The sequence below is a fragment of the Dendrobates tinctorius genome, unplaced genomic scaffold (genome assembly GCF_039654945.1).
Source record: "Dendrobates tinctorius isolate UK_male_01 unplaced genomic scaffold, ASM3965494v1 ptg000089l, whole genome shotgun sequence".
Lineage (NCBI taxonomy): Eukaryota > Metazoa > Chordata > Amphibia > Anura > Dendrobatidae > Dendrobates > Dendrobates tinctorius.
This window is the reverse complement of record NW_027361757.1, coordinates 21,220,210-21,233,782: the sequence shown is the minus strand read 5'-3', so window position 1 is coordinate 21,233,782 and position 13,573 is coordinate 21,220,210. Positions and strand designations below refer to the sequence as shown.

Sequence of the window (13,573 nt, the reverse complement as noted above, 5' to 3'; positions counted from 1 at the left end):
AACTATATTCACTGAAGTCTATGGATTTTTTGACACTTGACAAAATTATTGATTTAAAAGTTCTCATCACAAAGTAATATATAATCCTCTGCTAAAATTATCATTATGTATTTTCTAATGTTAACTTGTTACTAAATGGCAGTTGTGCTGTGTGACATGCGTTGTGATTTTCATCATATGTCCCACTTTCAGCTGTTATTCAGAATTACACTTACACTTGAAACTAAACAGATTGTCGGCATCTGATTGCAGTTACATCAAATCTGTAAATCATTTGCATATTCTATAAGCCATTTGATTAGTCAAAAACAAACTTCAAGTAGGCAGTAATAGCACAAATAAGAATACCAGTCTTAATTTATTTTACAAGCAGAAAATCTGTTGTATGCCAAAAATATACAACATTGTGCGATCACACAGGTTAACATTGGATTTATAGTGAGGATCTCTCGTAAATTTAATATTAGTGGTCAGTGGCATAACTTGAAGCTCCTGGGCCCCCATGCAAAAAAACTCCAACTCCAGTCATTTCAAGTCTTTAATAGCATTGTTTTTTATATAGGCCAAAGAGAATTTTTCAAGGCTTGGGTGCGATTGCAACCCCTATATTGTAGTTGTGTCCTTTTTAGGGGGTGTCTGAGATGTCTGCTATGGCTGTTAAGGTAACCTCCACCAACCCCATCAGATTCCAAGTTTTTCCTGTCCGACAAGGTAGCCAGCCATTGGTAGCCAGAGTCCACCCGTTTTTGCATTTGTGATTAGCAGGGGAGGCAGAGACATTGGAAGTTTCAGAGAGGAATTCAAATTTTTAACAACAGGTTCCTTACTTTGACTCCAAAGGTATAGAGTATGTGTGAGTTTGATGTACTGAATCAAATCAGGTTATTCTTAGTTCTAAAACCAAGTAAAAACATTACAATATTCCAAATACACATTAAATGTAAATTATTGTATGTAACAATAATGTCCTACAAGGTTATCTAAACATGTGTGCCAGGCTAGTATTTAAACTAGTTTGCTATGACTACATAATATACATACATGCCCACACTGGCTACATGGCAAATTTAATTTACTTGTGAACCAATTTGTAGACATTCAGCACCATGGGCATGTCAAGCCTATTTTAGGGTGTGCACTGTGTCAATGCAGGAGAGCTGTGTAGCACACATAGTTCACTTAAGTAAATCTCAGATCTTTCTATAGTACCGAAAAACAAAAGTTTGGAGTTCAGATACCATTTCAGAATCAAGTTTTAGGCACTAAAACCAATCACATAAACATAACTACAGCAAGAGAGCATAAATATAGCACCAGAACTAAATTCAGTATTTGAAAACCACCTGATTTTACATAAATAAAGCACCAAAACTAAACTCATAACATATGTATAGTTATAATATATATGTTAGAGATGAATGATTCTTGAAATTCTGCTGCAGTCACACTCGTGAATGGAAGGAAATATTCATCTACAAATTTATTGAGGAGTAGAGTTGAGCGAAACGGGTCGAAAAATTTCAAAAGTCGCCGACTTTTGTCAAAGTCGGGTTTCATGAAACGAAACCCGACCCTAGGATGAGGTTGGCCACGAGGTCGGCGACTTACGCGCCAAAGTCGCGTTTCAAAAGTTTGTTTTGCTCTCTTTTTCAGCCAATCAGGATCCACAGACACTGTGGGCAACGTGATGACATAGGCAGGGGTCACCACCATCTTTCAGAAGGGCATGCAAGTGATTGGCTTGCTTTGGTGGGCGTCACAGGGGGTATAAAAGGGCGTGCACGCCGACCGCCATCTTACTAATGCCGATCTCAGTATAGGGAGAGGTTGCTGCTGATTCTGTAGGGAGAGCGTTAGGCAGGGAAGAAGACAAAAAAACTGCTTCTGCTGCTAGCGATTTGGCCTGCACAAAACACCAGTCACTGTGTGTGCAGTGCAAGGGGAGGCTATATAGTGGTGTATCAGTGGTGTTGGTTGTTGGGCTGCCTTCTAAGGCTTCCTGACATTCCTGCATTGCTGTTTACCCACTGCTCCGCAAACTGCTTTTTTAAAAGCAATTCCAATTTTTTTTTTTGTCCTGCTGAGAAGAAAAAAAAACTGCTTCTGCTGCTAGCAATTTGGCCTGCACAACACACCAGTCACTGTGTGTGCAGTGCAAGGGGAGGCTATATTGTGGTGTATCAGTGGTTTTGGTTGTTGGGCTGCCTTTTAAGGCTTCCTGACAGGCTGGCATTGCTGTTTACCCACTGCTCCGCAAACTGCTTTTTTAAAAGCAATCCAATCTCCCTTATCCTCTAGTCACTTTTGTCACAGCTGTGCCATCGAGCCTGTCACATAGCGCTCAGATATTCATTGGGCCTCACACAATCCAAAAGTGTCCAGTGTCCAAAAGTGTGTGCAGAGATTCAAAATCTCCCTTGTCCTCTAGTCACTTTGGTCACAGCTGTGCCATCGAGCCTGTCACATAGCGCTCAGATATTCATTGGGCCTCACACAATCCAAAAGTGTCCAGTGTCCAAAAGTGTGTGCAGAGATTCAAAATCTCCCTTATCCTCTAGTCACTTTGGTCACAGCTGTGCCATCGAGCCTGTCACATAGCGCTCAGATATCAGTGGGCCTCACACAATCCATAAGTGTCCAGTGTCCAAAAGTGTGTGCAGAGATTCAAAATCTCCCTTATCCTCTAGTCACTTTGGTCACAGCTGTGCCATCGAGCCTGTCACATAGCGCTCAGATATTCATTGGGCCTCACACAATCCAAAAGTGTCCAGTGTCCAAAAGTGTGTGCAGAGATTCAAAATCTCCCTTATCCTCTAGTCACTTTGGTCACAGCTGTGCCATCGAGCCTGTCACATAGCGCTCAGATATCAGTGGGCCTCACACAATCCAAAAGTGTCCAGTGTCCAAAAGTGTGTGCAGAGATTCAAAATCTCCCTGTAATGATGTATAGTAGGTTTCTATGAAGACAGTGGCTAGATGATAGAGTCACAGACACAGGTATACGTGAAAGTAGTTTGTATTAAACAAGCAGCACAGAACAGCACAGGTGCTGGCGGAGCCAGACAATGACAGCAGTGGTAACAGCAGCAGAACTCAGTCCAGTAGATAGCAAGTTGTACACCAGCACTATGTAGATGTAAGCAGACACAGTCTTAAGGATGCAGGCAAGGACATTCACTTAGCCCTCTTCCTTGCGGGGGGGAATCTTCGGGCACAGTGCAGTGGCAGAGAAAGTCACTAGGTAATTGATACTGGATGATTAAAGGTAGCAGGGATAGGTCTCTCAGGTGAAACGCACACAGCAATCAAGATCCTCAGCGCATACCGTGAGTGCTGTAGTAGCGGTGAGCGGTGGAGGCAGAGCTGGAAGGAGCCTTCAGGCAGACACCGTCAGAAGGTCCAGGCGGCGGCAGTTAGGCAGCAGGTAATCCAGGTGGATTCAGCAGGAAGGAAGGAGGTAGCACAGCGTGCAACTCCCAGCTAGCAGATCAGGTACAGGACGAGATATACAAGCAAGGTAGTCACGTCCTGGAAAGCTATTTAAACCCGGCGGGCGGGACCAACAGGCGGTGATGTCACAGGAACCAGTATGGCCGAATGAAGCCAGGCTTAAGGGCAACAGTAAGGGCAAAGTCCGGAACACAGCAGAATAGGAACGATGCTTACATTATTCCCCCCTTAAAGAATGTCCTCCGGACAATCTTCGACCAGGCTTGTCCGGGTACCTTAGATGAAACTGCTCCAGCAGCCGCGGAGCACAGATATTCTCCACCGGTTCCCAGGAATTCTCCTCGACAGAGTATCCTTGCCACTTGACCAGGTATTGCAGCTTCCTTCTGAAGATCCATGAATCCAGAATCTTCTCCACGACATATTGTTCATGTCCATCAACGAGCACTGGAGCTGGAGGAGAGGAAGTACGCCCTGGGAAGGAATTTGGTACAACTGGCTTTAGTAGGGAAACATGGAACACCGGGTGAACCTTCCAGGCAGGGGGTAATTTCAGACGCACCGCTACCGAATTCACTAGAGCCACGATCTTGTATGGCCCTACAAACTTCTGCCCAAGCTTGACAGTCGGTGCCCTCACCCTCAGATTCTTGGTAGACAACCAGACCGTATCTCCCACCCTATACACCGGAGCCGGCCTCCTGGTACGATCTGCTGCTCTCTTATACCTCTCCTGCGCTGTCGTCAAGGTGGTCTTCAGAGCTTCCAAATTCTGCTGTAAGAAAGAAAGATGGTCAGACACAGCAGGCACTGCAGCCTCCTTGGGGAACTGCGGCAAGATGCTTGGGTGGTAACCCTGATTAGCAAAGAACGGTGACTGCTTAGTCGAGGAGTGCTGCGAGTTGTTATATGTGAACTCTGCCAGGGGAAGCAGATCTACCCAATCGTCCTGCAGATGACGTAAGTAGCAACGGAGGTACTGCTCCAGGGTCTGATTCGTACGTTCCGTCTGTCCATTGGTCTGTGGATGGTAAGCCGAAGACAGACTTACTCTAATATCCAGAGCCGCGCAGAAACACCTCCAGAACCTAGACGTGAACTGCACCCCACGATCCGAGATCACCTCATCCGGGACTCCGTGCAGACGGACCACCTCTTGAATCAACAAGTCTGCAGTCTGTTTTGCTGTGGGTAATCCAGCGCAAGGGATAAAGTGTGCTGCCTTAGTGAGGCGGTCCACGACCACTAGAATGGTGTTCTTACCCTTGGAGACCGGTAGTTCAACAATAAAGTCCATTGAGATGGATCTCCAGAGACGAGATGGTATAGGCAAGGGTTGTAACAACCTGGAAGGCGACGCACGAGGCGTCTTGAACCGAGCACATACCTCGCAGGATGACACGTATCCCTCCACGTCCTTCCGGTACGAAGGCCACCAGAAGTACCGAGCCAGGAACTCTTGGGTCTTCGTTATTCCACGATGTCCCCCAATCTTAGAATCATGGATCAGTCGGAGGACTTCAAGTCTTGTCACCTCTGGTACATACAGCCGATTCTCCTGTAACCACACTCCTCCACTGAAATTTAGGCTTACTTCGGGGGTAGGTTGCTTTAGCAACGGATCTGCTGCGTATGCTGCTTTGATCTCAGACAGAAGATCCTGATGATGGATTGCAGAGATGAAATGAGCGGGAGACACAACAGTACTAGGAGACGACTCAATCACTTCCTCAGGAGCAGCAATCCTAGATAGCGCATCTGCCTTACCATTCCGTGCCCCCGACCTGTAGGAGATGATGAAGTTGAATTGGTTTAGAAACAAGCTCCAACGTGCCTGACGTGGGTTCAAACATCTTACGGACTGCATGAATTCCAAGTTTCGGTGGTCGGTAAGAACTGTAATCGGAGTTGAGGACCCCAGCAGCAAGTGTCTCCACTCCTTGAACGCCGTCACAATCGCCACTAACTCCTTGTTCCCTACGTCATAGTTCTTCTGCGCCGGGGATAGCTTCTGAGAAAGAAAGGCACAAGGATGAAGAACTGCCTTCTCACCTCCTCTCTGTGACAACACTGCGCCGATGGCGACATCCGATGCGTCCACCTCAAGAGTAAAGCTCAGGTCTGGGTCTGGATGTCTTAAGATGGGAGCCGACACAAATTTGTCCTTCAGCCGTGTGAACGCCTCCTGGGCTTGCGGAGTCCACCGGAACGGTACCCCCTTCTTAGTCAGTTGGGTGATGGGTGCCACAATCTCAGAGAAGTTACGGATGAAGCGCCTATAGAAGTTGGCGAATCCCACAAACCTCTGAACTTCCTTCACCGATCCTGGTGCTGGCCACTCCTGGATCGCTCTGGTCTTTTGATCGTCCATCTGGAGACCCTGTGGAGAGATGACATAACCGAGGAACTGCACTGTTGCCCTGTGGAACTCGCATTTCTCCAATTTGATGTAAAGATGGTTATGCAGCAGGCGTTGCAGCACTGTCCTCACATGGAGCCGATGTTCCTCGAGATCACTGGAAAAGATTAAAATGTCATCGAGATACACAACCATAAATACATCAAGCACATCTCGGAAAATGTCATTAACAAAATGCTGAAAGGTTGCAGGAGCATTTCGTAGTCCGAACGGCATGACCCGTGACTCGAAGTGTCCATAACGGCAGCGGAAGGCCGTCTTCCACTCATCTCCAGACCGAATTCTCACGAGATTGTAGGCTCCCCGAAGATCCAGTTTGGTGAATATCTTAGCCTGCTTCACCCTCTCCAGTAGTTCAGAGATTAAGGGTAGCGGGTGCCGATTCATGACCGTTACCTTGTTTAAATCACGGTAGTCCATGCAAGGACGCAGACCCCCGTCCTTTTTCTTCACGAAGAAGATTGGTGCACCCGCAGGAGAAGTAGACGGTCGGATGAAGCCCTTGGCGAGATTCTCGTCGATGAAGTCCTTCAAGGCCTCTAATTCAGGACCAGACAAAGGGTAAATACGCCAGAATGGGATCTCCGCCCCAGATACCAGTTCTATCGGGCAATCATAAGGCCGGTGGGGAGGTAACATATCTGCCCTCTTCTTGTCACATACCTCTGCCAGATCCCGATACTCCGGTGGTAATTGTCCCTCAGTCGTAGCTACTACCTTGGGGATAGCAGCGACCTTAGGAATAGCGGGGTTGCTGTTAGAACTTGGAGGGAACTGCACTTCCCTGGTCTCCCAGTTGATGCGAGGATTCTGAACCTGGAGCCAAGGTAACCCCAGGATAATAGGGAAGTGAGGAGAAGATATTAGTAGAAAGGACAAATGTTCCACATGTTCCTCTCCAATGCATACCTTCACCGACTCAGTCTCCATGGTTACCGGTCCAGATGTAAGTGGCGACCCGTCTACTGTCTCCATCAAGACTGACGACTCCCTCTTCACTGCCCTGATTCCATGCTTCCTTGCAAACGCGAAATCCATGAAGTTCCCACTGGCCCCGGAGTCCAACATGGCGGCGCTCTCGACACACCGACCCTGGAAGCAGATCCTCAAGGATAGGTAATAGTGGGAATTCTTCTTAATAGCGAAGTAGGAGGAAACGACGGATGTCATCGAGATCACCACTGCGTTCAATGGAAGAGATGCCAGCGAATTCATATCGGCAAAGTCCAGGTCTCTCTGATTGTCTCTGCCCCCTGAATTGTTCAGATCTAGGACGCAGGACTCCCCTGCCTCGGAGTTACAATCAATGATAGCTGCAGCCGTCTTACGTCTCCTGACTGGACACTCGGAGATGAAGTGACCGGTCCCCCCGCAGTAGAAGCACAGGTTTTCCTTAAAGCGATGCTCCTTGCGGGCATCAGGAGGATTTCTACGTACGGCATCCACCTGCATCGGTTCGGGCTCGGGATTCCTCCTGCTGGTGACATCTCTGGAGGGAGAAGAGAACGGAACAGTGTTATTAAACCGTAGATCAGACCAGCGCTCCTGTCTGCGCTCGGAGAGTCGATTGTCAATGCGGATGCAGTGATTGATGAAGTCCCCAAGAAGCACGGGCGAGTCCCCGCGTGCCAGTTCATCCTTAACTGCCGTAGACAATCCCCTGCGGAAGATGGCCTGCTTGGCTGCCCCGTTCCAGGTGGTGTCTAAAGCCCATCTACGGAAGTCCAATGCATACTCCAGCACCGAACGCTTCCCCTGCCGAAGGGTCAGCAGCGTCGTCTCAGCAGTATTAGCTCGGTTCGGGTCATCAAACATCTGCGTCATTGCGGCAATGAAATTGTCCATAGAGTTAAGCAGAGGGTCGTCGGTCTCAATCAAAGGGTTGGCCCACGCGAGCGCCTTACCAGACAGCAGCATGACTATAGTCAGAACTTTGGAGCGTTCAGTAGTGAACTGTGGGGCATGAGCAGCAAAGAAGATCCGGCACTGGTTCAAAAATCCTCGGAATTTATCCCTCTCACCAGCGAACCGGAAGGGTGGAAGCTTCGGGAAGGTCGGTGTAGTATCCCGGGCAGCACCTGCTACCTGCGCGGCTGGGGCCTGTTCCAGAGCAGCAATCCGATCGAGCTGCATAGGAATCGCTTGCTCCAACGCCAGAACACAATCACCCTGAAGAGGAGCTGCCTGTTCCAGCGCCGTAATCCGATTTGCCAGTAGTTGCAACTGTGCCTCTGCTGCCCCGGCGTTGTGTTCGATACGTTGCTCCAGCGTGTCCAGCTGGGTCCTAATGCCTGCCACATCCTGCCGTATCAAAGCAAGCTGCTTGCTTACACGTTTCTCCAGGGACTCTACACCTGCGGTCTCCATATTGGTGGCTTGTATATCCTGTAATGATGTATAGTAGGTTTCTATGAAGACAGTGGCTAGATGATAGAGTCACAGACACAGGTATACGTGAAAGTAGTTTGTATTAAACAAGCAGCACAGAACAGCACAGGTGCTGGCGGAGCCAGACAATGACAGCAGTGGTAACAGCAGCAGAACTCAGTCCAGTAGATAGCAAGTTGTACACCAGCACTATGTAGATGTAAGCAGACACAGTCTTAAGGATGCAGGCAAGGACAGTCACTTAGCCCTCTCCCTTGCGGGAGGGGAATCTTCGGGCACAGTGCAGTGGCAGAGAAAGTCACTAGGTAATTGATACTGGATGATTAAAGGTAGCAGGGATAGGTCTCTCAGGTGAAACGCACACAGCAATCAAGATCCTCAGCGCATACCGTGAGTGCTGTAGTAGCGGTGAGCGGTGGAGGCAGAGCTGGAAGGAGCCTTCAGGCAGACACCGTCAGAAGGTCCAGGCGGCGGCAGTTAGGCAGCAGGTAATCCAGGTGGATTCAGCAGGAAGGAAGGAGGTAGCACAGCGTGCAACTCCCAGCTAGCAGATCAGGTACAGGACGAGATATACAAGCAAGGTAGTCACGTCCAGGAAAGCTATTTAAACCCGGCGGGCGGGACCAACAGGCGGTGATGTCACAGGAACCAGTATGGCCGAATGAAGCCAGGCTTAAGGGCAACAGTAAGGGCAAAGTCCGGAACACAGCAGAATAGGAACGATGCTTACACTCCCTTACCCTCTAGTCACTTTGGTCACAGCTGTGCCATCGAGCCTGTCACATAGCGCTCAGATATTCATTGGGCCTCACACAATCCAAAAGTGTCCAGTGTCCAAAAGTGTGTGCAGAGATTCAAAATCTCCCTTATCCTCTAGTCAATTTGGTCACAGCTGTGCCATCAAGCCTGTCACATAGCGCTCAGATATTCATTGGGCCTCACACAATCCAAAAGTGTCCAGTGTCCAAAAGTGTGTGCAGAGATTGAAAATCTCCCTTATCCTCTAGTCACTTTGGTCACAGCTGTGCCATCGAGCCTGTGACATAGCGCTCAGATATCAGTGGGCCTCACACAATCCAAAAGTGTCCAGTGTCCAAAAGTGTGTGGAGAGATTCAAAATCTCCCTTATCCTCTAGTCACTTTGGTCACAGCTGTGCCATCGAGCCTGTCACATAGCGCTCAGATATTCATTGGGCCTCACACAATCCAAAAGTGTCCAGTGTCCAAAAGTGTGTGCAGAGATTCAAAATCTCCCTTATCCTCTAGTCACTTTGGTCACAGCTGTGCCATCGAGCCTGTCACATAGCGCTCAGATATTCATTGGGCCTCACACAATCCAAAAGTGTCCAGTGTCCAAAAGTGTGTGCAGAGATTCAAAATCTCCCTTATCCTCCAGTCACTTTGGTCACAGCTGTGCCATCGAGCCTGTCACATAGCGCTCAGATATTCATTGGGCCTCACACAATCCAAAAGTGTCCAGTGTCCAAAAGTGTGTGCAGAGATTCAAAATCTCCCTTATCCTCTAGTCACTTTGGTCACAGCTGTGCCATCGAGCCTGTCACATAGCGCTCAGATATCAGTGGGCCTCACACAATCCAAAAGTGTCCAGTGTCCAAAAGTGTGTGCAGAGATTCAAAATCTCCCTTATCCTCTAGTCACTTTGGTCACAGCTGTGCCATCGAGCCTGTCACATAGCGCTCAGATATTCATTGGGCCTCACACAATCCAAAAGTGTCCAGTGTCCAAAAGTGTGTGCAGAGATTCAAAATCTCCCTTATCCTCTAGTCACTTTGGTCACAGCTGTGCCATCGAGCCTGTCACATAGCGCTCAGATATTCATTGGGCCTCACACAATCCAAAAGTGTCCAGTGTCCAAAAGTGTGTGCAGAGATTCAAAATCTCCCTTATCCTCTAGTCACTTTGGTCACAGCTGTGCCATCGAGCCTGTCACATAGCGCTCAGATATCAGTGGGCCTCACACAATCCAAAAGTGTCCAGTGTCCACAAGTGTCTGCAGAAATTCAAAATCTCCCCTGTCCTATAGACACCTTGTACCTTGTTTTACATTACTATATAGTTTGTTGGATTTTGTCTACATTTCTGCCAAAAATGAGGAAGGCTGGTGCAAGAGGCCGTGGAATTGGGCGGGGGATGGCAGCTGGTAATGATGGTGTTGGTGGTGGATCTGATGGTAGTGGCAAGAGCAAAATAGGACCGAATGCAGGAGGTGTTGAGCCTGCGTCATCGTCTGGCTACATAAGGCCTCGAACTCTTAGTTTTCTAGGATTTGGCAAACCGCTTTTAAAGCCAGAGCATCAGGAAAAAGTTTTGTCTTACATTGCTGACTCAGCCTCCAGCTCTATCGCCTCCTCTTCTTCAGTTGTAAAAAGTAAAAGCACTGAGTCGTCATTGGAGGCTCATTTTCATGAACCACACCTTTCCTTGTGTCCTTCACCCCAACCAAGATTGAAGGATGACGCAGGCCATACTACTGATTACTCCATGGAGCTGTTTTCACATACCATGCCTGGATTATCAAGTCAAATGGTGAATTACCCAGGCCAAGATGAATCTGACATGGAGTGCACTGATGCACAGCCGCTGATGGATGATTCTGCTGGTACATTCACTCAGAGCACTACATTGTCCTCGCAGTGTACAGAGCCAGATTCTGACCCTGATGAGACTCAGGTGCCCCTTCCCGCACACTATACCACCATACACGGTGACACAGAGGAAGGTGCACATGACATAGAAGAGGAGGTGATGGATGACCCAGTTGTTGACCCAGATTGGCATCCATTGGGGGAAGAGGGTGCTGCTTCCAATAGCTCAGATGAGGAGCATCCACAGCAGACATCGACATCGCAACAGCTGTTATCTGGCAGGCCCGGAGCACTCCAAAGACAGGTTCCAAACATCAAAAGAGTTGCTGGACAGCTTGTCCAGAGGGTCAAAAGATCACAGCGTGCTAGGCCGCAAAATGTCTGCCAAAGTAGGAAGAGTGCAGTGTGGCACTTTTTTGAACAAAATCCTCATGATCAGGCCAAGGTTATCTGTAAGAAGTGCGCAAAGACCTTTAGCCGAGGGAAAAATCTGAAAAATTTGAATTCCAGTTGCATGCTTAGACATTTAACCAGCATGCACTTGCAAGCGTGGACACAACACCAAACCTCAAGTGCCACATGTGCAACTGATCACAACGAAGGTAGTCAGCAACGCTACATTGTTTCCCCCACTGTAAGCCCACCGGTTAGCACAGCAGCAAATGTTGAGGTGTCGTTGCAAGACCACAGCAGTCAGGGAATCCCACTGTTATATCAACGAAAGACTGATTCTAGGCCATCAGAAAGAACACCAACTCCATCACCATCATCAACCCTCTCTCAGTCCGCCCTGTCCACCGCTACTTCCACCATATGCAGCTCTCAAGTCCAGCTCACCCTCCCAGACACTATGAGTAGGTCAAGAAAGTACTCAGTCTCTCATCCGCGTACACTGGGTTTGAACGCCCACATTGCCAAACTAATCTCGTTTGAGATGATGCCCTTTCGGTTGGTGGAAAGCACAGCTTTCCGCGAACTCATGGCCTATGCAGTACCACGCTATGACCTACCCAGTCGCCACTTCTTCTCTCGCAAAGCCATCCCAGCCCTCCACCATCATGTGAAAGACCGCATTGTCCATGCACTCAAGCAGTCAGTGAGCGGAAAGGTGCACCTCACAACTGATGCATGGTCCAGTCGGCATGGCCAGGGCCGTTCCGTGTCCATCACTGCGCACTGGGTTAATGTGGTGGATGCAGGGTCCACAGGGGACTGCGGTGGTGGGACAGTGCTGCCTAGCCCACGGTATAGGAAACAGTTGGCTGTAGGCGTTCGACCCTCCTCCTCCTCCTCCTCCAGAAGCGAAAGCTCGTTCACAGAGCGCAGTCGTATGAGCACTCCATCTGCAGCTGCCACTGTTGCACACGATGTGTCCCCCTATCGAGCAGCTAGTGGAAAGCGTCAGCAGGCTGTGTTGCAGATGATGTGTTTGGGCAACAGACACACCGCCGAGGTGCTGGCCGAGTACTTGAAGCGACAAACTGAGTCATGGCTGGTCAGTGTACATCTTGAGGCAGGCAAGGTAGTTAGTGATAACGGCCGTAATTTTGTGGCAGCCATAGCCCTTTCAAAACTCAGCCACATACCTTGCTTGGCTCACACCTTGAAACTGGTGGTGCAGTGCTTCCTCAAAAATTATCCGGAGTTAACAGCCCTGCTCCATAAGGTGCGAAGACTGTGCGCGCACATCCGCCGGTCGCCTGTACACTCCGTTCGTATGCAGAAGCTGCAGCGATTGCTCCACCTTCCCAACCACCGCCTCATTATCGACATTGCAACAAGGTGGAACTCCACCCTGCACATGGTGGAGCGGCTGTGCGAGCAGAGGCAGGCCATAATGCATTTGTGGGAGGATACACGGCCAGGCACTTTGAGAGCAGACATGGAGTTGACAGGTGTGCAGTGGTCGAAGCTGAAAGACCTCTGTAAAGTCCTTCAGTGTTTTGAGGAATGCACACGGCTGGTAAGCGCAGACGACGCCATCCTAAGCATGAGCATCCCACTTATGCGTCTGCTCATGCAAACTTTGACGCACCTTAAGGAGCAGGCGTCTGCAGCCAATGTTGATGAGGAGGAAGAGGAGGAGGGAATCCTTGATGACATTCAGCCATTGTCTGCTCAGGGACCTCTCCTGGATGAGGTGGAGGAAGAAGAGGAGGAGGAGGATGATGATGGGGATGATTACTTAGGGGAGGAGGATGCATCTCGTGGGGCAAGTGAAAATGTTGGCGTGGCAAGGTCTGGTACAGGGTTTGTGCGTGACTGGAGGGATGTGGATTTGCCAGAAAGTGCTCCTACACCCAGCACTCGCAGTGCATCATTGACACCGGGAACATTGGCCCACATGTCAGATTATGCCTTGCAGATCCTAAAAAGGGACCCCCGCATTGCCAAAATGATGAACGATGACGACTACTGGTTGGCCAGCATCCTGGATCCACGCTATAAAGGCAAATTACAAAACATCATGCCACAGGAGAACCTTGACCTAATATTGGCTAATAAACAAGCAACTCTGGTAAATCGGTTGCTTGAGGCATTCCCAGCACACAGCAGCGGTGATGGTTCTCACACGAGCCGTACGGGCCGGGGGCAGCTTGGCAGAGGTGTTCGTGGTGCACACAGCAGAAGTGGCGTTGGAGACACGGGTTTCATGACAATGTTGTGGACTGATTTTTCAAATACCGCTCACACAACTGGTAATACTGCA

General features: G+C 49.0%; 1 protein-coding gene and 1 long non-coding RNA gene across 2 annotated transcripts; both read right to left on the bottom strand.

Moving 5' to 3' along the window:
• Positions 1 to 3,213: 3,213 nt before the first annotated feature.
• On the bottom strand, positions 3,214 to 5,401 carry LOC141098299 (uncharacterized). The gene is made up of 2 exons (XM_073585951.1): positions 4,838 to 5,401; positions 3,214 to 4,225 (listed from the first exon to the last, which is right to left on the bottom strand). Exons 1-2 carry the CDS (start codon positions 5,315 to 5,317, stop codon positions 3,668 to 3,670), a joined length of 1,038 nt encoding a protein of 345 aa, XP_073442052.1. The 5' UTR covers positions 5,318 to 5,401; the 3' UTR covers positions 3,214 to 3,667.
• Positions 5,402 to 8,320: 2,919 nt separating this feature from the next.
• On the bottom strand, positions 8,321 to 8,968 carry LOC141098298 (uncharacterized). The gene is made up of 2 exons (XR_012234203.1): positions 8,647 to 8,968; positions 8,321 to 8,572 (listed from the first exon to the last, which is right to left on the bottom strand). It is a non-coding gene; the product is annotated as an uncharacterized lncRNA (long non-coding RNA).
• Positions 8,969 to 13,573: the final 4,605 nt, after the last annotated feature.